The 27,403-nt window shown below is 39.2% G+C and overlaps 1 protein-coding gene across 7 annotated transcripts in view; it reads left to right on the forward strand.

Moving 5' to 3' along the window:
• Window positions 1-11,419, forward strand: part of LOC118925177 (protocadherin alpha-C2) — a 144,119-nt gene extending 132,700 nt beyond the window's left edge. For 6 of the 7 annotated variants that reach the window (XM_036896027.2, XM_036896065.2, XM_057490970.1 and 3 more), the window contains exon 4: window positions 8,672-11,419. In XM_036896027.2, the coding sequence (XP_036751922.2) occupies window positions 8,672-8,982 (311 nt within the window). In that variant the 3' untranslated portion in view covers window positions 8,983-11,419. The remainder of the gene's footprint in view (window positions 1-8,671) is intronic. The other variant, XM_036896038.2, reaches the window with a different exon arrangement.
• The last annotated feature ends 15,984 nt before the right edge of the window (window positions 11,420-27,403 follow it).

Consider the following 27,403-nt stretch of genomic DNA (forward strand, 5'->3'; position numbering starts at 1 on the left):
CTTAGCCCAGTGTTACACACATAGGAAGACCACAGTAACTACAGCCAGAACTCTGTGGTGTAGATGCCAAGGCGATTGTCTCCATTTTATGAATGAGGAAAATGAGGTTCAAAGATATTTATGTAAATTGCCCAGGACTACATTTTATTGATAGAGCCAGGGTAGGCCTCCAAGTTAGGAGGAGCAAAGCAAGAGGAAAAGAGGAAACATCCTCCAACATTCTCCAGCCTGTGCCTCTGCGAGAGCTCTCCTAAAAGTATCCCTGGTCCAATAACTTTGTGTTGTTCTGTTAAGGAACCCAGTGTACATCAGAAAACCCTTAGCCGCTTGTCCAGAGCATTTCCGAATAGCGATCGGGTTGGGTTACAAGGCCTGGTTACAAGTCCATGGCAAAGTTCACGACTTCCCCTGGCATCTGTGCTGGCAAAGCATCCAGCCTCATCATTCTCAGTCCCTGAGGCTGAACTCTGGCCAGAGTTCGCTTAGCACCAAGGAGGGAAGTTGTCAAAAAGACCCTGGGTGAGCCTAAGGGAAGTGCCTAAAGTGGATTACAGGGTGAAGTGAAGAGGCCAGCTACCTTCAGAGGGCAATTTTTTAAAATTGCAGATGTATATGCTTTTTTAAAAAAAAGTATATTCTGGTTTTGAAATGTATTCATACCTATTGTGGAGACATCAGGCAATACAAAAAAAAAAAAAAGGAAGAAGGTAAAACCATTTAGTATAGTTATGATCCTAATCTATTCGAACCACTAAATCGCATTAGGTTCTTATCTGAATGTTAGGGAAGGGCTCTGCCTAAGGATCCAGACCCCCACCTGCTTGATGTGTATCTGTCAACTACATCTCAGCCTTGTCTTTCTCTGCCAGTGATCTAGGTGCCTGGGAGCTGAGGGGAGGGGACTTGTGGGAGGTCCCAGTGGGGGGAAGGGAGGCAGCACTGCAAGAGGAAACATTTCCTTGATAGACTGTTTGCAGAGACTGGCCCTGCTGTGTCTTCCTTTCTCATTTCCAAAGAGGAGTATCTCTTTGATTCAGCCCCCAAAGGTCTTTAGTGCTCTTGGCCAAAAGGGACTCAGATTAGGAGGTCAAGAAATGTTGTTTGTCAGATCCTTAAGCTATTTTTTCACCTGAATGAGCCCTCAGAGGTGTTTACTGACACATCAACCAGAACGGATTCGGTGCAATGGTCTGTGAGGGACTGGAGAAGCCAGATAGTGTTCTGCCCCGCAGAAACTGAATATAAGGAGGATGTACCTGAATGGATGTCTCATTGCTTATTGGAGTTCAGGCTGAGTCAGACCCAACCTACACTCCCAGCAAAGCCTTGAGAAGCTCAGTGACATGTAAAAGAAGCTCATTAACTCCTCAGTAGACCTGCTGTGAGGGGCTCCCTTGACCTATAGGTATAGCCATTACTGTCCTTTAAGTCTGCAAGATAAAGATACCTCTGAGCTCTGCCTCCCCGGACAACAGGCCTTAGGCCTCATTCCGAGTCCTGGCTGTGGATGGAAAAAATTTCCATCCTGACTCCGTGAAAGCAACTGAAGGACTGTGGAGTGGTGATGAAACCCAGTTCTTCTAGATGCCAAATCAGAGGCTTTTAAATTTCTTGGCTTTTGTTTCTGTATCTCAGAGACAGAGCCTGTATCCGAAAGGTAAACAGGCAAGATTTTGGCTGAGCTCAGTGACTGGTTTAATTATTATCTTGGGTGGCTCGAAGAAATAGTCTTAGTTTCAGAGAAAAAGTATCTATTACCCTATGTCCAGAGAGCTATAGTGTCAGCTCTGCCAGGGAAAGCATGAAGCAGGGAGAAGGGTTTATAGGAGCGAAAAGTTTCTTACTCCTTTCCCTACTGCCTGCTGATACTTGGATTAAATTTGTACTATCTTTACCCTGCCTTCCTAGCCCCAAGAGCTGTACCATATATAGCTGTCCATATGTGATTGCATTTATTGAGCGCCCACATTGTGCTGGAGGTCAGGCTCAGCACTATTACCTTGTTGCCTTTAGGGACTCCAAAAGTGTGGCCAATGGGGAGTTGTTTGATCTGCTAGCCCGTGGACATCACTTGCATTTCTCACCCCAGTCCTTTCATTCATCCATCCAGCAAGTATTTATTAAACACCTGTTAGGGACCAAGAATTGTGTTAGACACAGGTTATATATTAGGAATAAGCAGATCTATTTTCTGTCTCTGTGGATACTGCAGTTAGAGAGAGAGAGAGGTGAAGGCAGTGCTGGGCTGGGACAGTCAGAGAGTGACTCTCTGAGGAGGTTACATTTAAGGTCTGGTTTGAAGGATGCTAAAAATGAACAGGAAATCATTCTAGGCAAAAGGAAATTATGTGTACAGATTGCGAGGCAGAAACAATACCAAGGGGTATTTGAGGAACTGTAAGAAGGCCTGTGTGGCTGGAGGACAGTGGTAAGAAGGAAACTTGCGGATGAGACTGGAGAATAAAAATATCGGATTATTGAAAGGCCTTATATAACATGTTAAGGAGTTTGATTTTTCTTTTTCTCAAGGCAGTAGAAAGTCTCTGAATAATTTTGAGTAGGGAAGTGATAAAATCTAATTTCTGTTTTTTGAAGGATTTTACTCTGTGCATGCTTTACTTCCGTTTTTTAAAAGGGGAGAATGACTTTAAGGAATAAAGATGACTCTGGCTGCTGTTAGAGGCAAAAGTCAAAGCAGGCTTAGACCAGAAGAGTCTATTGCTGTAATTCACATTCGAAATAGTGGTGTCCTGAAAAAAGATAATGGCAGGGAAATGGGGAGAAAAGGACAAGATTATTTAGGAGGCAGAAACAACAGCTCTCCATTTATGGTAAATGCAGCATGAAGGATAGAAAAAATGGCTCCGAAGTTTCTGGCAAGAGCATTGTGATGAATGGAGAGTCATTTATTGAGTCTTCAGGGATTTAGAAAGGAATAGATGAGAAGAATGGAGTTTGATTTCAGATTCCTTGAGTTTGAGATGCCCAGGAGACTTCCAAGAGGAGATACCAGAGAGGCAGCTGGATACATGAGACTGGAGCGCAGAGAGGTACAGGTTTTCAATATAAATTTGTATCTCATCAGCCTATTTAGATAGTATGTATATCTATGGACACACCTGAGATCCCAAAAGGAGAAAGTGAAGAGAAAGAAGAGAAGGTCTAGGGCCCAATCCGAGGAAGGGCCAGCACATAGGTGAGGAGGCTTCTGCAAGGAAACTGGCAAGGGACAGCCAGAGAGAAAGGGCCGGAGAACGGTTCGATAAGGAGCTCAGAAAATAAGTGCTTCAGGAGAGGGCACGACAAGTGCTGCTGAGAGGTTCCATTAAATAAAACGAAAACACTGGCTTTGGGAAGAGCGTAATCAGCGAGCTTACCATGAGCAACGTTAGAAAAGTCCTGCTCAAGGATGCTGAATTAGAGGGCTGAGAAGTGATAGGAGGTGAGGAGATGGAAATAGCAGATGTAGAGAATTACTACCCGCATGTCAAACATAAGTGGTTTGTCTGGTGGAAATTCCCACACGGCCACCACAGAGCAGTGTCAGACACATGAACACCGCTGTGGTGTCAAAGGGTTCCAATGTCACGGCCCCTGGGATTACTTTGCCCAGACAGACCATTACTCTTCCTGTCTAGCTCTGACCTCTCCCCTTCAAGAAGCCGTTGGTGTACTTTATGATGTGTCTTCCAACTAGACTGGAGAAAATCTTGCATTGAAAACCCCTGTAGATACATAATTATTTTCCCAAGTCTTGATGTAAAATTCACCTCTCTCCTCTGGAGTCTCCTTTGACTTTCTCAAATATAATTAATAATTTTCTCTTTTGGAGTCCCCAAATATTTTCCATGTACCTTGGTTATTGCATGTATCAAAGTGGTTTGTAATTGCTTGAGTGTATGTCACAACTAGGCTGTGAGCACTGAGAGAGGGGACTGGGTTTGGGAAGTTCTATTGGCTCTCAGTGCCTTACCCAAAATAAGAGGCCCAATTTACAACAGGACTCTATCCCCTTATGCTGTGTATGCCCACACTTCTTCCTTCTCTCCTCTGCTTCATCCCACCACTAAAGGTTGTCACAATAGAATTAAGATAAAATCATTGACTCCACTAATTCATCCTTTGTTTTGGAAAAATTAGAGGGTCAAAATACATTTGAAACCAAAGTCTTCTCTAATTCTGCACTAAAAGTAGCAATTCTGATTTTAACATCTTAAACTGTACCTTTAGTTTACTTTCTCTTCCCCCATTAACCGATGACAATTAAAGCATTTAGAGTATAATTGCAGACAAGGGTTTTGAAACCCCTTGGCAGTTCTTAGTTTGCCGATCACACAAAAGATACTTAGGTAGCTGCCTTTTCTGCTACCATGATTATTGAAACCTCTATTTAAAAATTTCTTATAGAAAATTTGGAGACCCCACAGGTTCCAGAGACTGGCTTGAAAAACAGTATTGTAGCACCTGACATTAGATGAGATTCAAGTATTTCAGGGTTATTTTTATTATAGTAAATGCCCCAGGATAGTTTTCATTGTAGAAAGGTTAAAAAAAGTTAATAGCACTGATTGTTCCAGGAAATGCCTTGTTTACAATAGCTCTTAGGATCTCAGGTTTGGGTTTGTTTTTTTTTTTCTGAAAGATTTTCTTTAATAATACTATGTATATAGTGACTATGTTTATGTTTCTTAAATGAGACGTAACTGACATATAACATTATATTAGCTTCAGGTCAACAATGATCTATATTTGTAAACATTGTAAAATGATTGCCACAGTGGCTTTAGGTAATGTGCACCACTGTAGATTGTTACAAAAATATTCTTTTCTTGTGATAAGATCTTTTAAGATCTACTCTCTTGTTTTCAAATATGCAGTATGGTATCATTAACTATAGTCATCATGCTATACATTATTACATCCTCATGACTTAGATATTTTATAACTGGAAGTTTGTATCTTTTGTTTCCTTTCACCCATTTCACTCACCCCCCTCCCCACCAATCTGTTCTCTGTATCTAAGGGCTGGTGGGGATTTTTTGTTTTTAGATTCCACATATAAGTGAGATCATGTGGTATTTGTCTTTCTCTGACTTATTTCAGTGAACATAATGCCTTCAAGGTCCATCCATGTTGTTGCAAATGGCCAGATTTCATTCACTGGGTGAATAATATTCCATTGTGCACATTTTCTTTTTTTTAATTTTATTTTGTGTGCACATTTTCTTTATCTGTTCATCCATCTATGTACCCTGTAGTTCCCGGCTGGAGTGGGTTCCCATTCCCAGCTTCGAGCAAGTTCACTATGGATTCAGTGAGACCAAATAGCAACGGAATGCTGGGGGGAAAAGGGGCTCATACCAAGCTTTATTCTTGGTAGTAGGTCGAGTGCTAGAATTCTGTCTGGCTCAGTTTCTGCCCCAGGTGCTGCCTCTGCTTAAGGCTCTGTCTCCGCTTCCAGCCTCCGCTCTCTTCTCTCCTTCTTCCCTCTGCTCTCCTCCCCAGGCTCCTGCTTCTGTTTTAGGGTCTCCTCTAGCACTAGGCAGAACTCTTTATATAGCAACACAGGCATTAATAGTTTATTGCCAATGGGTATACAAGTATGTGCCTGCACAGTAGGCTAAGTATTACACTATTGCATGTATACAATGGGTATCAGGTGAGGATCCTGGCCATGGAACTTCATTTTCCCTACAGACATGGAGGTTGTTTCCATGTCTTGGCTATTGTAAATAATGCTGCAGTGGACATGGGGTGCAGATGTCTTACTGAGTTAGTGTTTTCATTTTCTTCAGATAAATACTTAGAAATGGAATTATGGGATCATATGGTAGTTCAATTTTTAATTTTGAGGAAATTCCATACAATAAAATCCCATAAAATAAAAATTCAATTTTTAAATGAGAAAATTTAATTTTGAAATTTCCATAGTGGTTGCACCAGTTTACATTCCTACCACCAATGCAAAGGGTTCTCTTTTCTCCACATCCTCACTATTGCTATTTCTTGTCTTTCTAAGAATAGCCATTCTAACAGGTGTGGTATGTCTAATTGCGATTTTGATTTGCATTTCCCTGATGATTAGTGATGGTGAGCACCTCTTTGTAGGTGGCCATCTGTAGATCTTCTTTGGAAAAATGTCTATTCAGATCTTCTGCCTATTTTTTAATTGGTTTGTTTGGAGTTTTGTTTTTTTTTTTGCTATTGAGTTGTATGAATTCTTTATATATTTTGGATATTAACTCCTTATCTGATAATGATTTACAAATATTTTCTTCCATTCAGTATATTGCCTTTTCATCTTTGTGAAAATGAAAAAATAAAAAGCTTTGCAGAAGCTTTTTAGTTTGATGTAGTCCCATTTGTTCATTTGGTCTGTATTTGTGCCAATACCATACTGTTTTGTTTACTATAACTTTGTGATGTAGTTTGAAATCAGGAAGCACAATACCTCCAGCTTTGTTTTCCTTTCTCATGATTGCTTTGGCTATTCAGGCTATTTTGTGGTTCCACATGAAATTTAGGATTGTTTGTCCTATTTTTGTAAAAAATACCATTGGAATTTTGATAGGGATTGTGTTGAATCTATATATTGCTTTGAGTAGTATGGACCTTTTAACAATATTAATTCTTCCCATCCATGAGCATGGAATATCTTCCCACTTATTTGTGTCTTCTTTAATTTCTTTCACAAATACAGTTTTCAGTATACAGGTCTTTCACCTCTTGGGTTAAATTTATTCCTAATTCAGAACAAATAATTCTGAGAAAGAAGAACAAAGCTGGAGGGATTATGCTCCCTGGCTTCAAGCTATACTACAAAGCTATGGTAATCAAAACAGTATGGTACTGGCACAAGAACAGACCCATAGATCAATGGAACAGAATAGAGATATAAACAAGCCCAGATACAAACCCACGCATACATGGTCAATTAATATATGATAAAGGAGCCATGAATGTACAATGGGAAAAAGACAGCCTTTTCAATAACTTGTGTTGGGAAAACTGGACAGCTACATGCAAGAGAATAAAACTGGATTACTGTCTAACTCCATACACAAAAGTAAACCCAAAGTGGATCAAAGACCTAAATGTGAGACATGAAACTGTAAAACTCTTAGAAGAAAACTTAGGCAAAAATCTCTTGAACATAAGTATGAGCAGTTTTTTCCTGGACACATCTCCTCAGGCAAGAGAAACAAAATAAAAAATGAACAAGTGGGACTACATCAAACTGAAAAGCTTCTATAGAGCAAAGGACACCATCAGCAGAACAAAAAGGCATCCTACAGTATGGGAGAATATATTTGTAAATGATTTATCTGATAAGGAGTAAACAGCCAAAATATATAAAGAACTCATTCACCTCACCACCAAATAAAACCAAATAACTCAATTAAAGATGGGTGGAGGACCTGAACAGACATTTCTTCAAAGAAGAAATACAGATGGCCAACAGGCACATGAAAAGATGCTCCACATAGCTAATCATCAGGGAAATGCAAATTAAAACCACAATGAGATATCACCTCACACCAGTTAGAATAGCCACTATCCAAAAGACAAGAAATAACAAACGTTGGCGAGGATGAGGAGAAGTGGAAACACTCCTACACTGTTGGTGGGAATGTAAATTGGTGCAGCCACTGTGCAGACAATAGGAAGGTTCCTCAGAAAGGGTTCCTAAAATTGGACCCAGTAATTCCACTTCTAGGAATTTACCTGAAGAAAACAAAATCCCTGATTCGAAAAGATATATGCACCCCTATATGTATTGCCACATTATTTACAGTAGCCAAGATATGGAAGCAACCTAAGTGTATATCAATAAATGAATGGATAAAGAAGATGTGGTGCATACACATAATGGAATATTATTCAGCCATTAAAAAATGAAATTCTGCCTTTCACAACATGGATGGATCTAGAGGGTATTATGCTGACTGAAATAAGCCACATGGAGAACAACAGCTACAGTATGATTTCACTTATTTGTGGAATCTAAAAACAAAACAAAACAAAATGAACAAAGCAGCAGTAGATTCAGACACTGAGAAGTGACTGGTGTTTACCATGGAGGAGAGGTTGGGGTGGGTGGGTGGGGAAGGTAAGGGGTATAAAGGGGCACAAAAATTCTCAATCATAATATAAGTTGGTCACGGGGATAGTAGCACAGCATGGAGAATATAGCCAATGGGCCTGTAACATCTTCCTATGTTGACAGTACCTGCAAGTGGGGATGATTAAAATGTGGGTAACTATTGAACCACTGTGTTGTATACTTGAAACTAATATAAGATTGTATATCAACGATACTTCAATTTAAAAAAATTTATTCCTAGTTTCTTTTATTGCATATTCTGCTTTAATCCAGTACATTTCCTGTCCCATTCCCAATCAGGATAATCACAACCATATTCTTTAGGAAATTCTTTACAAGGAACCAAAAATATGTTACTAAAACAGATTGCTAGCCCCTGTGGTGAGAAATATGCCCTCCTGCTTGTTTCCAACCACTGGCCTTGCCCTCAGGCTTGAAGAAAGAACCCACGATTTCTTGGGGGCCTGTCTGTGCAGCTTCTCCTGTATTCTACCCACTCGTGCATACATGGTGGCAGGGAAGGTGTGTGTTGGCTCTGTTACTGACTCGTGATATTTTGTCTTTCAGAACCAGAGGCAGGAGAGGTGTCCCCTCCAGTCGGTGCTGGTGTCAACAGCAACAGCTGGACCTTTAAGTACGGACCAGGCAACCCCAAACAATCTGGTCCCGGTGAGTTGTCAGACAAATTCATTATCCCAGGATCTCCTGCAATCATCTCTATCCGGCAGGAGCCTACTAACAGCCAAACTGACAAAAGTGACTTCATAACCTTCGGCAAAAAGGAAGAGACCAAGAAAAAGAAGAAAAAGAAGAAGGGTAACAAGACCCAGGAGAAAAAAGAGAAAGGGAACAGCACGACCGACACCAGTGACCAGTGAGGTCATCTAATGGAAACAAGCCACTTAGCCAGTTTTCTAATAATGGCAAATATCTCCCATGTAGCACCTCCCAACTCCCTTCTCCTACCCACACGAGCCCTCTCTTAGAGACCTCAGACGTCTGCACAAAGTTCCCTGTGTCTGTCTAGATCGCATTTAACAGAACAGGTTTTGTCTTAAAAGCTTTACTAAGTCTGGTGTTAACTCTTTTCTCTCCACTCTGGCTTGTTTTCAGAACCTAAAAAGCAGACCCAAGTTTCCTTTCTCCTCCGCCGCAAAGGAGAGGCTTCCCAGCCCCGCCAGTGAGAGGTTGGACTCTCTGCCCTGTGCTCCGGGGATCCTGTCTTGATGACACTTGCAGGGCAGGCGGAAAGGTTTTGAGATTGAGCAGCCTGGGTGTCCATGGCGACTGGGTTGTGTGGCCGCCGGCGTGCGTGAGTGCCAGATGTGGGCTGGGGTGGGCGAGATTAGACTAGTTGGTGCAAGGGGGGGCTGGTAAACAGAATCAAAGGCAAGTAAACAGAGGGAGTTACCGATCTGGAGGGGAAACATGAAAACTAAAAGGAACCAGACTTTCTAAATCTGACAACTCAAGAGGCAGTGGCCAGCCTCCAGCAGACAAAACTACCCCCACTGACAAAACTTTAGAAGTCCTAAAGTCTGTTGGCTGTGGAGTCATATGCCTAAAAAAATGCATTATGCCTACAAGCCAACGGTTCAGTGTTAAACAGGGGCCAGACAGAGCAACAGAAGCAGATCTGATGTGTTTGCCGTGTATGTCCTTGTGCTCGCTTTATTAAAAATTCTTTTGCACACAATGTTTATGAAAAGGCCAGGTCCTTTTCCAGCAACACATATGCAAAAGCAAAAGCAAAAAGAAAACCCCAACACCTCACTTTATGCTGTTTGTTGTTTGATAGATTTATTTCAAAAAGAGAAAGTCTATAACTATAAATCTTTAAAAAGAAATATGATAAATACAATTCCCCTAAACTCTCCTCAAAAGAGAATTGAGTCTACAGCCATTTAAATGATCATTGCTGCTACAGAAGTGCTTTAAGAGAATTGCCTGAAACCATCTGTATTATACCGGCCACCTGCCAATCACAGCTTTACTCTTTCAGGTCACTCTGGGGCTGCCTCTTGCATGTATTGATTACTAAATTAAAGGATCTTTCTCTCTCTCTTTTCTAAGAAACAATTATGTGCACTTTGAATACACAACCTTCTCTAGCCAACTGTATCAAGACCGAGAAATTAAAGAAAAATACTGTTTTCTCATACATATAGTGAGCCGACTTCTCAATCCTCTAATTCTGTGATTTGTCTTGGTGTGCTAGCCTACACCTTCTCTTTGGTTTAGTTTTCCTTTTCTATGACACTCTGAATTGCTAATCTTGCTAACACCTATGATGTTACCTGAATTCAATCTCCTATATGTATGCTGTATGCTATTATAAGACTCCTGAAATATACTTACTCTGTGCTTGTGTATGTGAATGTTAATGCAACTATTACCTAGAGTGAACTTTAAGCTTTATTGTTGAATGTAATTCCATTATATTCCTTTTGTACACCTGTGAAAAAGTGGAGTAGTGGTTTTTTTTTTAACCATTGTTAATCAGCTTTTGTGTATGAAAGACACAGTAAAATTTCTTTCTTAAATCAAGATACTGGTGATTCAAGGAATTTTATTTATGGTCAGCCATGAGCCGTCTCTTGCCAAGACTCCTGCTGGCAAGGGAATGGATAAAGCTGTTTTTTTCTAGTAACAATTCTGGAATGAATACCGAAGATATTCTCTGAGGGTGTGCAAGCACAAAATTGACCAACCTGGCCTCTTTGAAGGCGCAGAATGCTTTGAAATTCTAATGATATCTGGAATATCAGCTCATAGAGAATAATAAAATTTGCTGTCACCTTAAATAAGAAATCTTAATTTTTGTTAAAATGTACAATTTAGAAGTTTGATTACTTATATTTTAAAAGTTGACATTAAAGAGGTAGGAGTCTGTTATTAAAACAAAAGCATTAAATCTCAGAAAAAAAACCTGTGTTGTCTACTTTTAGCTTCATTCTCCCATATTTTGAAGGGTGTGTAACTTCAGCTCTGCAGGATTGCATGGGGTAAAACTTGTTGCCAACACATGAACCATTGCTACATTGTAGGTTGTGATCATTTTGCCCCACTGAAACCCATGTACCTGACCTTACGTGCCTTTGGAATACTAGGAGAATCGGGCTAATTTAATAATGATGATGATTATAATGTATTTGTACAGCACTTGTACATTTGCAGAGTGCTTTCCAATCCATGTTAGTTACTAGTTATTACAGCTGTAAGGATAAAACACGTCGTGTGGATTCATTTTTAATTGGTGCTATTGGTATTTCTCCTGTTATTGCTAATAAATGGAAAATGGTGGTATGAAAGAAATGGTGGTCATTTCTAAGTATAAGAGTAGGAGAAAATGAGAATGCTGATTATCATTAGCTGTTATTACTGCAGAAGGTTGCAGTATGGAGCTCACTGTATCAGTCTGGCTATCCCCCTGGCTTTTTATGTTCATTACTAAGGCAAAACACCCGCTGGAATCAAGAAGCAGACTCCACGGTATTACTAGAAGGGCAGCCAGGAGGTTTCTGGGTCACTTACCAGTACACTACTCGAGTCTCCTCTAATAAGAATTGCAACAACCCAATTTTATCATAAGAGCTCTCCAGTCATCTTATTCTCTACTTGTTTAACCTTTGCACCTCTCTGCAAAGGTAGTCAAATAGTGCCCCCAAGGAATAAACTTGTGTCGAGTACAGGGTATATGCTAGCCACTGTACTGGGTAGGTTGAGTTCATAGTGCATGTTCTGTAACAAATAGATTAGATTTTCCTTCTGTAGTTAAATTTTTTTATGAGCATGGGATTTGGACGCAGTTATTCTTAACTGGGAGCAATTTTGCCCCTGAGGGACACTTGGCAACATCTGGAGGCATTTTTGTTGTTGTTACTTGGGTGGGGGATGCTATTGGCATCTAGTGGGTAAAGGCCAAAGATGCTACTAAATGCATGAGATGGCCCCCACCACAAAGAATGTTCCAGCCCAAGATTTCAATAGTACCAAGATAGAGAAACTTGGGAGAGAGTGACAATATCATAAATTGTCAGGTCTGTTTTTGAGTTGGACACCATTAATCATTACTTTGGGATACAAGATGCCAGCTGGGACTATTGCAGGCAAGCTGGGACATATGGTGCGTCTACTTACAGGAAGAAATAAACCAGTACAGCTCTGCCACTTACTAGCTGGAGAACCATGGGCAAACCACTGTGTCTCTGTTGTCACCCTCAATGTTGTCATCTAAAAATGGAACTCATTATAGTCCAGACCTTAGAGATTTGTGGGGACGATTTAGTGAAATAATGTCAAAAAAGTTTCAGCACATGTCTGGCACACCATTGCACTCAATAAACAGTTGTTATTATAAATCCTTTTCTTCCATCTCCTCACCCTTTTTTCAGAGATTACGCTATTACATTGAGGGCACTTTTCTACTGTTAACATGTGAATGAGGGATGGCAGGATACATCAACATAGACTTTGCAGTAAAAATATTTTTACTGCTCCACTTTTTGGTTCACCCCTGAAAGAAAAGTAAAATCCATTTCCTAACTCTTTACCTATTTCTATCATAAATAATAATCAGGCCTCTAAGTGGTCAAGTGACCAACCAATCAGCCAAAATGGTTTATAGCTGTTCCCTGATCAATGACATGATCAGTTATAGCTGTTCCACTGATCAGTGAAAGCCAAGGACCAAGGGGCTTGAAGAAGTCCCTCTGCATGTTCAAATGAATAAATTCCACGTAAGCCTAAGTACAGCAACTTGGGAGAGAGAGTCACTGCCAACAACTTCTTTTTGGCAAATGGGCAAGACACCAAAAGATCCATAGACTTGCCTTGTGTCTTACAGCTAATCAGGAACAAAGTGTATTTCTCTTAATGGCCAGGTTACTTGATATGGGCCTCAATATAGACAGGGCAGGATCCACTCTTTAGAAGAATTGCAAGTCATCTTATTTTAAAAGATGAGGTTCCTCAATGAGTGTTCAGAGTCTTAGCTGTTGGCTTTTACTCTAAGGTAAGTTTCTGAGTCCCAGGATCTCATATTAGCATTCTTTATGTTTTATAAATTCAAAACTCAGCTCCAAAGCACAAATGTAGTTGGTCAAACACTAATGCAATTCTTGTGTTAAATTTAGATGTTAAAACTACCAAAATATCAAGAAGCACGTAAAACAAACATGCAAAAGACTACAGATAAACTAATTTAGGACTTGAAGGCACCAAGAGCTTCTCTGAGGGAACAGGAAATTAGTTGCTCTTCGGCTCTATTTCATCCTTTTTCATGTACTTCCTCTCCTTGTAGAAGACGCTGATCACATAATTTCCCCAGAATTAGCAGGATGTATAACTTACAATCTGAGAAATCCCTTCTGATTTTAGGCACGCATACATACACACAGAGGGCTACTCCTGTTACAATTAGAAAGGGGCCTTTCTAGTAAAGGAGCATGTGCCTCAGAGTGGTATATAGCAACCTTATGTCAGGACTAGTTAGACGAAATGTTTGTTGGTTCTCATTTTCTCCTGGGGTGGGGAAATTTGCCTGCTGACACTTTAAAGTCCGTGAGTTTGTCTCTGGGTTTAAGCTCCTATGAGATAGACACTGGCAGATTTATTTCCGTAATATGGAGTCTAGTCTGCATGAAGAAATGAGGGAGATTGAGTAGTGAAAAACATAAAGCCCAGCAATGTGTTAGACTTGCAGTTATCAGGTGACCTGGCAATCATCAATCCACAAAGAACATGAACAATTCCGACAACAATCCAGTAGCTGGATTTAGAGCACAGCTAAAAAAAATGGACAACCGAGGCATATTCAGGAGGCACAATTAAACAGATCCTGTTTTTAAGCTTTGCTTTCACTAGCCAAACTTTACTTAATTTTATGTGACATTGAGTTTTTATTACAAAAGGAATACATGTTCTTTTTTATAAATTATTCAGAGGAGCATAAAGAAAAATTGTTAATCTTCTCACCAGCTTCTTTCAATTCTCTCTGACACAGGTATCCAATAATAACATGTTCAGGTGTGTTTTTCTACATCTTTCTCTATGTGCACGCATGTGCACACGCATACACACACACACACACACACACACACAGATACTCATAATCAGGAATGACTCTTCAGTCAATGAGCACAGTGCCATTCTCCTTTGAAGTTGTGCCTGAGTAGTGCAGATATAGTACCCCTATTGTCATGTTGGGGAGGCAGCATTTTCCTCTGCTTTTCAAGGTTCTTCTCACTAGTCAAAGGATCAAAGTGAAATGAGATTAACAGGAGAAAAAAAACCAGTTTTATTACCATGTACAGAGGCCCAATAATGAAACTGAGACCCAGAGAAAAGACCAAGGCATTCAGGTTTATATATTTTAGACAAAGAGACATAAATCTCTGAGGAATTGAAAGGACAAAGAAAACTTAGGTTTGCGAGCTTCAGTTAGTAAGAAATTCTAAACAGTATTTGGTCTGGGGCAATAAATTAGTAAAGTAACAAGGCTTATTTCTATAGGCTTCTTTGGCCTTGAATTACCTGTCTGATGATAAGGATGTCTCGCCGCCTCCTGCTGCAGGGTGATTTATTCCCTGGTTTCACGGCCAGGGGGACAGAAGCAAGTCAGAGAACCCCTCCTGCCTCTGCTCTTTCTCCAGTCGTTTTCATTCAAAGTAACCAATATGCCTGCCCTGGGCCCCCAACAGTCATAACCAGTTAGGTATAATGTAGAGAATTAAACTTATGTGATGTATATCACATATATATATATATACTTACATATTACATATACACACATATATCACTTACATATTAATTTGTTTTCTCTTTAAAATAAAAAGATAAAAAAAAGAATACCACGTGTATTACTTTGTGGCTTTTTAAAAATTTATTTTATTTTTTATTAAAGTATCATTGATAAACCATCTTATGAAGGTTTCACATGAACAATAACATGGTTTCAACTTTTACCCATATTATCTGTAGCTTTTTTATTTTCAATTTACAATAACATGGAGATTTGTCCAAGTCAACTCTAAATCATTCTTTTAAATTTCTGTACAAATTCCATATAACGGCCAGATCATCATGCCCTAATGCACTCACCTTTTCCTCTATTAATGGACATTCGAGTTATAGCCAGATTTTTGTAATGAGAAACAAACAAATAGCACTTGTGTGCAATGGCAAATGTAGTACCTGAGCCTTATGAAACCTGGTCTGGGTCGATCCCAGAGAGGAAGTGGGGAAGGCCGCTGGGAACTTCATGGGACACTTGACAATAACCACAGTTCCTCTACCTGAACACGTGCTCATTTTTTGTATCCAACAGTGAATTGTGGCTCTATTTATATAGATGAATGATGAAAAACAGAACACATTCACAAGAGAGGCAGAAGTTAGAAAGATTTGTCTTCATTTATTTACCCCAAATCATTTCCTGGGAGCTCTATTTCAATAGACTTTCCTTCCTCCAGTCACGAACCGAGCTGCATGTAGGACAGAGGGAGCCTCAAAGCCAATTCAAATGCTTGTTTGGACTTCTGATGGGTTAATATTATCTGGTTGAATATTGCATAGAAAGCAATCTGATTTTCTTCTAGGTTGTTACACCTTAGTTGAGAAGTAGGCATATGAACTTAGTCCATGGAGCTGATTTCGTTTTAGGGAAAATAAGTTTTCTCAATAATGACTCTGAGACAAACAAGGATCAAGGCAGCCATTCATGTGTTAAAATAATCTCAGTGACCCAGGGAAGGCAGCACAGCACAGAGAAGACAAGTAGTGAATGACTCCATAGCATCTTACTACACTAATGGACAGTGACTATGACATGGGGGTGAGGACTTGATAATATGGGTGAACATTGAAACCACAATGTTGTTCATGTGAAACCTTTGTAAGATTGTATATCAATGTTAGTTTAAGAAAAAATCTTAGTGACAAAACCGTCTGACTCATAGCTTTGGAAGATCTTCCTCACTAAATTATTGATACAAACCAGCCTTTCCAGAAAGCAATACACTCCCAAGTCCTTAGGTTTATTCCATTTTCTATGGCTAACATCCAGATCCAGATGAAGCACACATTTCTTCTCAACTGCAGTAGTTTTCCAGATGGACTTCCTCTTTGTCCTCCTCAAGCCGAGGGCCAATTTTCCAGGAACAATGGAGTCTGGAAGCTTCATCCTTCCTTTCGCAACTTCGACAATGGCACAGCTAGCTTACAGTCAACTGGGATGTCTGGTAAGCCAGCTATGGAACATAGTAGGTGGTTTTTATGTTTGGAAGCAGTAGCTGGGCTAGACAGTGCTAGATCTAGCCTGAAGTTGCTTGTAGTGCTGGGAGGTGGGTTTCTACTGGCTGAGCTTAAATCAGATAGAAGTTTGGGATCATTCAGTTACTTCCTTTGCGTGGATTTGGAATGATAAGGCCACGGGGCTCTGAGGCACGTCCCTGTCTGCTGGCAGAGATATGTGTTGTACAATAGATTATTTGACTGCAAGTTAAAGAAACCAACTCCAATTAGAGAACGTAGATTAGTGTGAGTACTGAATCTAGGGACTGCTAGGTGAGCCCCAGAATTACAGGGTTTCCACCCCAGTATTGGGCAGAAAGACAGCAGGAAGGAGCAGAAAAGAACTAGTACTCCCAGCAGGCAGCTCAATTCCAAGAGGAAAAGGGAAGAATTGAGCCAAGAATGAACTGTTTATTCTTCCCACTGCCAATCAAGTAAGTCCCTCCAATGCCCTGTGAATAAATGGGCACAGAAAAGCTTAGAGTGTACTCTGAGTTCCCTTTGCACGGAGGGAGCATCAAGAGTGAGGAGATAAATTTTTCTATAAATATGTATATACACATTTTAAACGATCATACTAGTACCTTCTGTAACTTGCTTTTCCCCACACAAATATAAATCTTTTAAATTATTTACATATACTTCATGATATGGTTATACTATAATTTATTTAACCAATCCGTTAATAAATATTGATCGTTTTCCAAATTTTTACTACCATAAACAGTGCTCCAGTGAGCACTCTCTTACCACATTTGACCTATTAGTCCAACATTCCTTCAGGAGAAGTTCCAAAAATTACTAAGTGAAAAAAACACGCACATTAAACTTTTTATACATATTAACAGAATTGGCCTCTGGAAATGCAGTATCCTTCCAACTACAGAAAATTTCTACACCTTGCCTAATATTGGTTATTATCTGTCATCCTCATCTTCGAAAATACAATAAGCATAGCATTGCGGTTTACTCTGGTTTTTTTATTACCATAAAGGTGCACTTTGCTTTTCAATCTGTGCCGTTGGAAGATTACGACTTGACTGGTCTGATTTCCTTTTGTAGCAAAATCCCTGACAGTTGGCTTTTCTTTTTGTAATGCAAGTGCCTGATTTAAGCTTTGATTACCCAGGCATCCACTTCAAAGACTGCTATTCTCACAAAACACAACGCCAGCTGCCGGACTAGGTAAAGAGCCAGGCCCCAGCTCCGTCTTAATTGAGTTTGATACTTACCTTTTGGGCTATTAGTGTTTTCTCTTCCTGAGCTTTGAATTTCTGCTCTTACGTTTTAAATTCACCAATGGTGAGCCTGTAAAACCCTAGGTGTCCACCCTAGATCCTGCTAGAAGAAACCCAGCCTCCATGCAAGTGTGTGTTCTGTCTCCATGACCTCACTGTGTGGCTCCAGATTTACTGTAAGTAATAAATCTTTCTGTTTTTTGCAAAGTTTCCTGATGGCTATTGCTGAGGGTGTCTTGCAATAATAGTAAGAACCAGAGGGCAGGTCCAGCCACGACACTGGTTATTGAAAGGCTGAGACCGGCCCAAAAGGGGTGTCAACTATTTACCAGAACACAAGATGACTAAGTATCTGAGCTGCAAATTTGGCTTTAAAACAGTGTGAAAAATTGATGGTGTTATTTGGCCCAGTAGATACATTAGATAGATTACAGTGTATCATCTCAGAATCAATGTCAGTCCATATAGTCATGCAATAGATAATTACTGTGATAAATGCAGACCTGACATTTCAGTAGAAGGAACATAGTGCATTAGGGCCCGTGTCCCAGGGGCTGGCTGATCAGGCACCTGGAAACCGTCCAGTGCAGTGGGCCAGGTAGTTGCCTTGCATCTAGGGCTCTACCTTTCAGTCTTTATAGTGACCCAAGACCAAACCAGAGAATGTAAGAATTTGTCTTCATTTTCCTGCAAGGAGGCTGCATGTCATTGTTCTTGGTTCTCAGGGCACATTGACAGAAGTTTGATGAATCCCAAGGAGAACCTGGAGCCTGTTCTGTGTGGGTCTTAGATTATTGAAAGAATTGGTAATGTGTGTCAACAATACTGACAAAGTAAATGTAGACCCTTATGTCTAATTATGCATCAGGAGCAATAACTGCATTAAAATAATTAATATCTATAGGGATCTTAGGACCAGGTTAGGCACACAGGAAGCACTTAGTAAATGTGAGCCGTTTTTAAAAAGTTGACAGTAAGGCACATGAGCCTATTTTCAATACCTGGGAGTCGGTTTCTGTTTCTTTCTCTTCCTTCTCTTCCTTTATCCTCCAACTCCCCAGTTTATCTTCTTTTCCATGCTCTTTGCCGTCTCTGTTGAGTATTTTCTACTCCTGCTCACCATTTTTTTTCTCTCCTCATCTTTCCTCTTTTTATGCTCCCTTTGTAACTCCGAGGTAAAATCCTGGGGCAAAATACCTTTGAATCCGAAATCAGTCAAAGGGAGAAATAAAGTGGGAGAAACCCACTTCTGCTCTCCCGTGTCTCTTGGGACCCAGCTGCAGAAGAAGAAGCCCCCACCTAACCTCTCCGCTCCAGATAGGCCCTAGCTTGCCCTCATAATTACCTATTGATATGGAGATGAACTACTTCTCTCCAACTCTTGGAAACACCTATTGTGTGGAGATTCACTAAAGCCAGGCGAGAGATTCTGGAGATACTGCAATTTTACCTACACTCACCTTCCTGTGCTACTTTATTAAACCCCTTTCTCATCTTCTTCATCTCCAGTGGGAGTCAGATTATGGTTGAAATTCTTAATAAGAACTCAGAAAATCAACAAACTACAGAAAAATCAATTTATATAATGTGAATCTACATAATGTTTAATGGGTCGAAATTTAGTTTTCTCAATGCAATGCACTTCACATGGGACATGCTGAACATATTCTTTTCTCATATTTGCATGCTTTAAAAATAAGCTAAGTTGAAAGAAAAAACTGAAGGAACAAAACAGCAGCAGACTCACGGAACCCAAGAATAGACTAACAGTTACCAAAGGGAAAGGGACTTCAGAGGATGGGTGGGGAGGGAGGGATAAGGGGAAAAAGGGTCATTACGATTAGCACATATAATGTAGGCGGGTGGGGGGACATGGAGAAGGCAGTATAGCACAGAGAAGACAAGTAGTGATTCTATAGCATCTTACTACGCTGATGGACAGTGACTGTAATGGGGTATGTGGGGGGGACTTGATAATAGGGGGAATCTAGTAACCATAATGTTGTTCATGTAATTGTACGTTAATGATAGCAAAATAAAATTAATAAAAATAAAAATGAAAAGCTAAGCTGACATTCACCCGCCCACCCCCAACATTTCCAAAGTTTCTACTGGGTATTTTCAGAGTACTTTTATTTCGAATCAAGAGAACATACACATTTTAAGCTACGAGTCAGGAGAGAGTGTCCAGAAAGAGTTGGCCACTTGCAGAGAGAATTATTCCCTCCTACTTAAGAAAACAAAAACCACATAGTTTTTCTTTTATTGTTTGTTTCATTTCTTCCTCTCTTTGCTTGCCTATAGAGTAAGTGGGCCAGCAGAGGGCTAACAGGAGGAAATGTGGAGACATAGGTGGGCTGAAGGCAGACAGAAGAATGGTTCTTCACCCACACTATACAACAAAACATAAATGCCACTTGGATTAAAGAGTTAAATATAAATTAAACCAATAGAAGAGCAAATCAAAAGTGCATGTCTATTCAACACCTTTTGGGGAGAAGGACTTTCTAAGCTTAAAGGCAATAAATAAACAGTACAAAAATAGGACAGATTTGATTACATAAATTTATTTTATATCCCTAAGTTAAAAGGCAAATAGACTGCCAAGAATATTAACAGAAAATACAATGAAGGATAATTTTAATATAAGCAAATCATACAAATTGTTAAGGTTCATGCTCTAAGAGATATGAATAAACCACAGAATTATAAAATATTTTGGAATGTTCAACTGCTTATAATAAAAGGTAAAAAAGGAGACAACTAGATACCATTTGTCACCCATTATTAACTCCTTTTTAATCCATAATTTCTGATCCTTATAAAGATGTGAGATGACACTTCTCTGCAGTTTTTCCATTCTTGGGAAGCACTAATGACTTGGTCTTCCAGTCTTTACCTGAGCTCTCACTCCTTAGAGGAAAAGACTTACTTACCTGATAGAGTTTGAAAGGATAAATTGGCATGGACACCCCATCTCTGTTCCTTTTTCTTTGTCGTCGATCAACCTCCTCACCCAGAGCCAGTGTTCTACTCCAGCCCTGTTGATTTAGTTCTAGAGATCAGTATAAGAAGCATGTTTTCCTGAGGATATTAGCACAGCCCAAATATCGAATTTATCAGTGATTACGGTGATATGTTGGTCTCCATTCATCTTCTTTGTTTTCTATCTCTATTGTTTTAGATACTGGCCACAAAGAGGAGTACTGCTTATTGGAACCTGTCAAAACTCAACATTTTATCAGTGTGTACCCAAAACTTAAAAGATGTTCAAAGCTTTTCATCCATTTCTGGGAGCATTTAAACAAAGCTTTATGCCCTTCATTATGTTTTATTATTAGTGATACAGTAGTGGCTAATGAACCTATGTTACCTCCACTAACAAAATTGTCACTAAAAAGCAAAAATCAAGCTACAAAAAGATATACCTACTCAATTCATTCAATCAATATTTTTTAACTTTCACTGTAAGCCAAGAACTTTGATATGCTTTGCTATGTAAGTTATTAAAAAAAGCTAAAAGGAAATATACCAAAAATCTTAATAGTGTTGATTTTTAAGTAGTAAGACAAAGACTGATATCCTCTTTCTCATTATATGCTTATTTGTGTCTTTTTAAATTAGCATGTGCTATTTTATAACTATATAAAGGTATATAACACCAAATAAATTCAAGATGAAATAAAACACATACCCTGGGGGCAGGGTGGGGAGGAATAATAATACTATTAAAAACGAATATGATGCATCTGGTAGGATTAGCTTAGGTTAATATAATTTTAAAGATTCAAAATAAAAATGATGAACGTTATGTCTGTCTCACAGAAGTGTGGAGGTAGAGAGTCAAAGCTGATGGGTAGCTTCACTGTGTCATTAGGGAGGAAGGGTCCTGTCTTCTGCTCTGCCGCCCTCACATGGGATTCTCATCACCAAGGTCTCCCAGAATTCAGTATGTCTGCTAGATCTCCAGTCACTTCAGGAACAGGAAGGAGGAAGGGAAGTTTTAAAGAAGGTTTCCCACAAGTCTCATCTAATGTTTCTGTTTACATCTCACTGGCAAAAAAAAAAAAAAAAAAGTCACACAGTCAAACCTAGATGCAAGGACATGACCAGCTAAAAAGCAGGGCTCTCTATCTAAAGCAAAAAGAATACTGGGGCAATAGCCTCTGCCACAAAATGGACAAATTTTTACAAATAATCTCAAAGTGGAGCTAGAGGGTATTATGCTCAGTGAAATAAGTCAGGCAGAGAAAGACAAATACCAAATGATTTCCCTCATTTGTGGAGTATAACAACTAAGCAAAACTGAAGGAATAAAACAGCAGCAGACTCACAGACTCCAAGAAGGGACTAGTGGTTACCAAAGGGGAGGGGTGGGGGGGGGTGGGGGGGAGGGGGGGGAGAAGGGGATTGTGCGGTATCATGATTGGTGCACATGGTGTGTGTGGGGTCACGGGGAAGACAGCGTAGCTCAGAGAAGACAAATAGGGACTCTATGGTATCCTACTACACTGATGGACAGTGACTGCAGAGTGTGCTTGCTGGTGGGGGTGAGTGTGGTGACCACATTATTTTTCTTGTGAAGCCTTCATAAGAGTGTATACCAAAGACATCTAATAAAAAAATAATTATCTCAAAGTGGGGAATGATTTTAGAAGTGTGATAGAATACTAAAAAAACATAAGAGAAAAATTTTGTATAAACAAATTTTTTAAAAATTGCACTGCAAAAGCCACCATGAAGAAAATCAAAAGATAAAATATCTATTTATATCATAAATAAGGGCTAATTTCTATACATATAAATAATTCCTGCAAAATAATAAGCAAAAGCCCTCAAAGCCAATAGAAAAATGTGCAAGCACATTTCACAGAAAAGGAAAATACAGATGTTTCGAACATATGCTTCAAACAAATTAAAAAGTGCAGCTAACTGAAACATCACTTTTTCACCTGTTGATTAGAAAATGGTCAAGTTTAATGACACACTGTGTTGGCAAAGGTGCAGGTCAAGTACACTCATATGCCACGTGTCAAATACTTCTTGTTTCTCATTTCATATCCTCTAAACTTCACCTCTGAGTCCAGCTATTTTTGCAGTAAAAAAAAAAAAAAAAGTTCTCCATGGGTTTCATTTCTAGCTGACAATGTCTTGCCCCAAACAGGCATCTAAATCTTTTGCTTTCTTTCCTAAGGCTTTTCTTTTTGGGGGGAGGTGATGGATATATTTCCTTGATGTGGGGTAGTGGAATCATAGGTGTATGCATATATCCAAACTCATTAAAATACATACGTTATCCAAGGGCTTTTCTGATGTCTGATAATGGACTCTCATGGCTGAAGATACAGGTTTATTCTAGAAGTATGGGACTTTACTCCTCTGGGCCAACTTTCAACCAAGGAGGGATGAGGACTGATGGACAGGTGTTTTCCCGTTGATCTTGGGTGAATAATTACAAGAGGCATCCTACACCCTCCTTTGACTTTCCTGGCTGGCTGAAGCCCAGCTGCCCACAGCGCTGACCTCGGTAACGCATCCTTGTGTTGGCTTTTCTGTTTCACTTTTCCCTCACCTCTGCTCCTTGGATCACCTCCCAAATGAATTACCTGTGCACAACCTGTGTCTCAGTCTTTAACTTTAAGAGTAATTTGAGCTTATACATACTGCTAATGGGATATAAATTGGTAAGAGTAAGACTAACGGTTACTAAAGGGAAAGGGACTGGGGAGGATGGGAGGGAAGGGAGGGGTGGGGAGGATGGGGAAAGAAAGGAGGCATTATGATTAGCATGTATAATGTGGGTGGAGGGGGCACGGGGAGGGCTGTGCAAGACAGAGAAGACAAGTAGTGATTCTACAGCATCTACTACACTAATGGACAGTGACTGTAATGGGGTGTGTGGGAGGACTTGGTGATGGGGGGAGTCTAGTAAACATAATGTTCCTCATGTAATTATAGATTAATGATACCTAAAAAATACAAATGTTAAAAAAAAATTGGTAAGAGTAATTTGACTATTTACTACAAAGTTTTAAAATACTGACATAAGAATTCTACTTTAGGAATTTCATATTGTAATATTTCTTTGTGTGTGTGTATATATATATAGACTATCCCTGGGAAGAGACACAGGATTCAACACTGGACGGTTGTCTCTGAGGGGAATTTGGTGGCTGTAGGTAAAAGTGAAAGATGAAAGAAAGATACTTGCTCTTATTATATATAATTTTATACTTTTAAAGTATTGTGCCATGTGATTATACTGCTATTTCAACTTTTATGTCAAGCAACACTTTTTTTTGTTTTGATTATTAATATGTCATGAGTTAGTATTACTTTGTTATTTTGGAATCTGGATCCTGTCTGAAAGTCTGAAATGTCTGTTACATCTTTAAGTGCTTTTTTAAACCTCAAAAACAGCATCAAAAGTTTCAAGTACATCTCACTTATTAGTAGAATCTGAAAACACACCAAAACAAAATGAACGAAACAGCAGTAGACTCACTGAGAAGGGACTGGTGGTTACCAGGGGGGAGGGGTTGGCCTGGGTGGGCAGGGTGAGGGGGATAAAGGGAGAACGAACATTCTCAATCATGATATAAGTTGGTCACAGGGATGGAAGTGCAGCATAGAGAATATAGTCAGTGGTTCTGTAACATCTTTCTATGTTGACAGATAGTGAACACTAGTTGGGGTGAAGATTTAACAATGTGTGTAAATGTTGAACCACTGTGTTGTGTACTTGAAACCAGTACAATACCATGTATCAACTATACTTCAAAAAACAACAACTACAGTTTACACTTGAACATGGGTCTGAACTGTGCGGGCCCACTTACACATGAATTTTGTCCATAAATATGTTGGAAAAATTTTGGGGAAAAAAGTTTCAAAGACATAAACTAGAATGAATAGTACTATGAACCCTCATGTAGCCCTCATTCACCTTTGAGCAGTTATCATCATTTTGCCAATTCTGTTTTATTTATCTCCCCACTTTTCCCCCTGGAGTGTTAAAGCAAATCCGAGATATTTATCATTTCACCTGTAAAAATCTGTTACTTCCAAAGCTTTAGTGTTTCACTAATTGGACTTGACATTATATATTTTTAAGTTTTATTAATTGCATAAAGGAATACAAAACAATAATAGCAAATAGAAAAATGGAAGTAAATATTAAAAGGGTAAAATTCAATGAATCACATGAAGCTTAGTAGAATATTAAAATGTTTATTAGAAATATGAAAATAATAGCTATTTAATATTCCTTAGAAACTAACTAACAGGCTAAAAATGAATTTTTGAACTGCCTAGAAATGGGTAAAAATACTTTTAAAAAGAAGAAAAATTATTCAGAAAACATCGAGTAAACCTAGTCCAATTTGTATGATCTACATAACTCAAGCAGAGGTGGTTCATTCTAGCTAAATCTACAGTTAGAGTTGACAGATTTAGCAAGTAAAAATATAGGACAGCCAGTTAAATTTGAATTCAGATAAACAGCAAATTATTTTTTAGTATAAATATGGCTCACGCAATATGTCCCATGCAATATTTGGGACATATTTATACTAAAATATTATCACTGTTTTATCTGTATTGTTTATCTGATAACGCCTGGGCTCTACCAAGGGCAAAATAAATCAGAAACTCTGGGGTTGTAGCCCAGGTATTAGTATTCTTAAAAAATTCCCCAGATCAGATTCACCTGTCACACCTAAGATTACAAACCACTGCTCTAGAAAATGTTAATTTTAGCTGAATTAATTAGGTGAATTGGCATCAGGAGAATTGCCTTGAGGTGAAATGGTCTCGGATGGACTAAATCCCCATCACTCCCTTAGCATACAGAAGGCTGTCTGTCCTCTTTGGTCCATTTTGGCCTTCTAAGAAACTTACTCATTTTGTAGGCATTATTTCAGGGTTACACTTCAAATCTGGCGGAAGTGAGGTTTCTTCTGAGAGGAGCAGTTTGCAGCTCTTGCCTATTAGCAAAGGCCTAGAATGGAAGATGGGGACATTTTCTCCAACCTGGAGGTTGAAACACCTTGATTCTAAGTCTGCAATAGTTCAGAAATCCTTTGACACTTTCTGAGCAGTTTGATTTTTCACTTGTATAGATGGAGAAACTGTAAGAATAAGTTAGTGACTTGTAAGTGTCAGGGACATAAGCAGAGGCAACCTCAGGTATCCTAAGTCCTACTTAAGTTGATTTAAGAAAAGATGTGTTGAAAATCTCCACCATTGCAGTGTTGCTCAGAAAAACAGATCAGACTTTTACATTTCTAGACTTTTTCCAAAACAAAATGTCACCTGAAAGTACTTCTTTCTTCTTCTCTGCAGCTAAGGTGCTATCTGTCTCTCATCAGCTCCCAGTGACCATGATGGCAGAGAAGAATGGGCTGTTATTTGATGCCGAATTGAATCTGCAGAGATTCAGTGAACTAAGACTAGAGAATTATTACAGTGACTCAGTATGTGTGCGTCTACTTGTGATTTTTAGCATTGATAGCAAACAAGCCTTCCTTTAATTTCCTTTTAAATATTAGGCTGTTTCAAAATGTCCACAGTTACTGATTAGGCCGCTGTGTTTCTGATCTTGGTGATAGAAAGTAGCCAACTTTTAAACTTCAAAAAAAATTCATCTGGGAAGCTCTATGAACTTTCCATATTTCTGCAGTATCCTTCCTAGCCATAGGGAAACGTGAGTACTCTCCAGCTCATTGCTGCTCTTTAGACACCCCTTCTGCCCTTGGGTTGTCGCAGCCCTCGCCCCAGGTGAGAATTGGAAGCACAGACAGCAGCTGTCATCCCAGTGCCCCGATCTCCTGAGAAGCATGGCTTCAGCAGTGGATTTGTCTTAAAAAATGCATAGAAAGCCAGAACCTTGATTTCCTCCTTCTATGGACGATATCCAAGGCAGCAGAAGGGAACTCTCATGCCAGATGGCAGCTGCCCCTTGTCTCTAGCCTCCAAACCTGCATTGATAGGGGTCAAAAGCAGTCTCTGCGTGGCCCTGTGCTGTTGGAAGACATCAGTTTCAGCTAAGTTGGAGCCCCAGAATTTTTCCTTATAGAGCTGTTCACCATCTAATATATTATATACTTTATTTGTCCATTTTCCCTGTCCCACCCCCAAGAATATAAACTCTATGAAGGCAGGATTTTTTTTGCCACTTACTATTTTTTATATTTGGTGCCAGAGAGCTGTTTTCTGAAAGGTAGGGATGTTATCTTTGTAATTAGCAGTAGCCTTCTGCTATTGTCATGGGTATAATAACTAAGTCCACTCCATCAAATGCATTCTAATACAAGAAATTTCTGTTTTTCAAGCCTTTAGGAAGATACTGTCAAATATTCAGTTGAACACTTCTATGCTAATGAAGTAATTGTTAATAAAAGATGAATGATTTTCATCTGTTGTAAAATCAAATCCAGAATGCTTAGAAAGGAAAATTTGGTTAATCAAAGATTGTTAATAGCAGGTAACCATATCTACATACCATTTACTAATTACCACTATTCAAAGAATTAGAATAATATACCATTAAAACTATACCAACCATGAATGAATTTCTCTGAGGTGATTCAGAATGTGATGTAAAACATTTGCAGTAATTCAGGTTCATCTGTATGCAAATATGATTGTTTTATGTAGTTGTGCATGGCATGTGGCTATAAGAATGAATGGCAAACATAACCTCACTGATTATTTACTTGAAAATTATGACAATATACTATAAAGAAAACAATCATGTAATGGCATGATG

Source organism: Manis pentadactyla, chromosome 13 (genome assembly GCF_030020395.1).
Source record: "Manis pentadactyla isolate mManPen7 chromosome 13, mManPen7.hap1, whole genome shotgun sequence".
NCBI classification, from domain to species: domain Eukaryota; kingdom Metazoa; phylum Chordata; class Mammalia; order Pholidota; family Manidae; genus Manis; species Manis pentadactyla.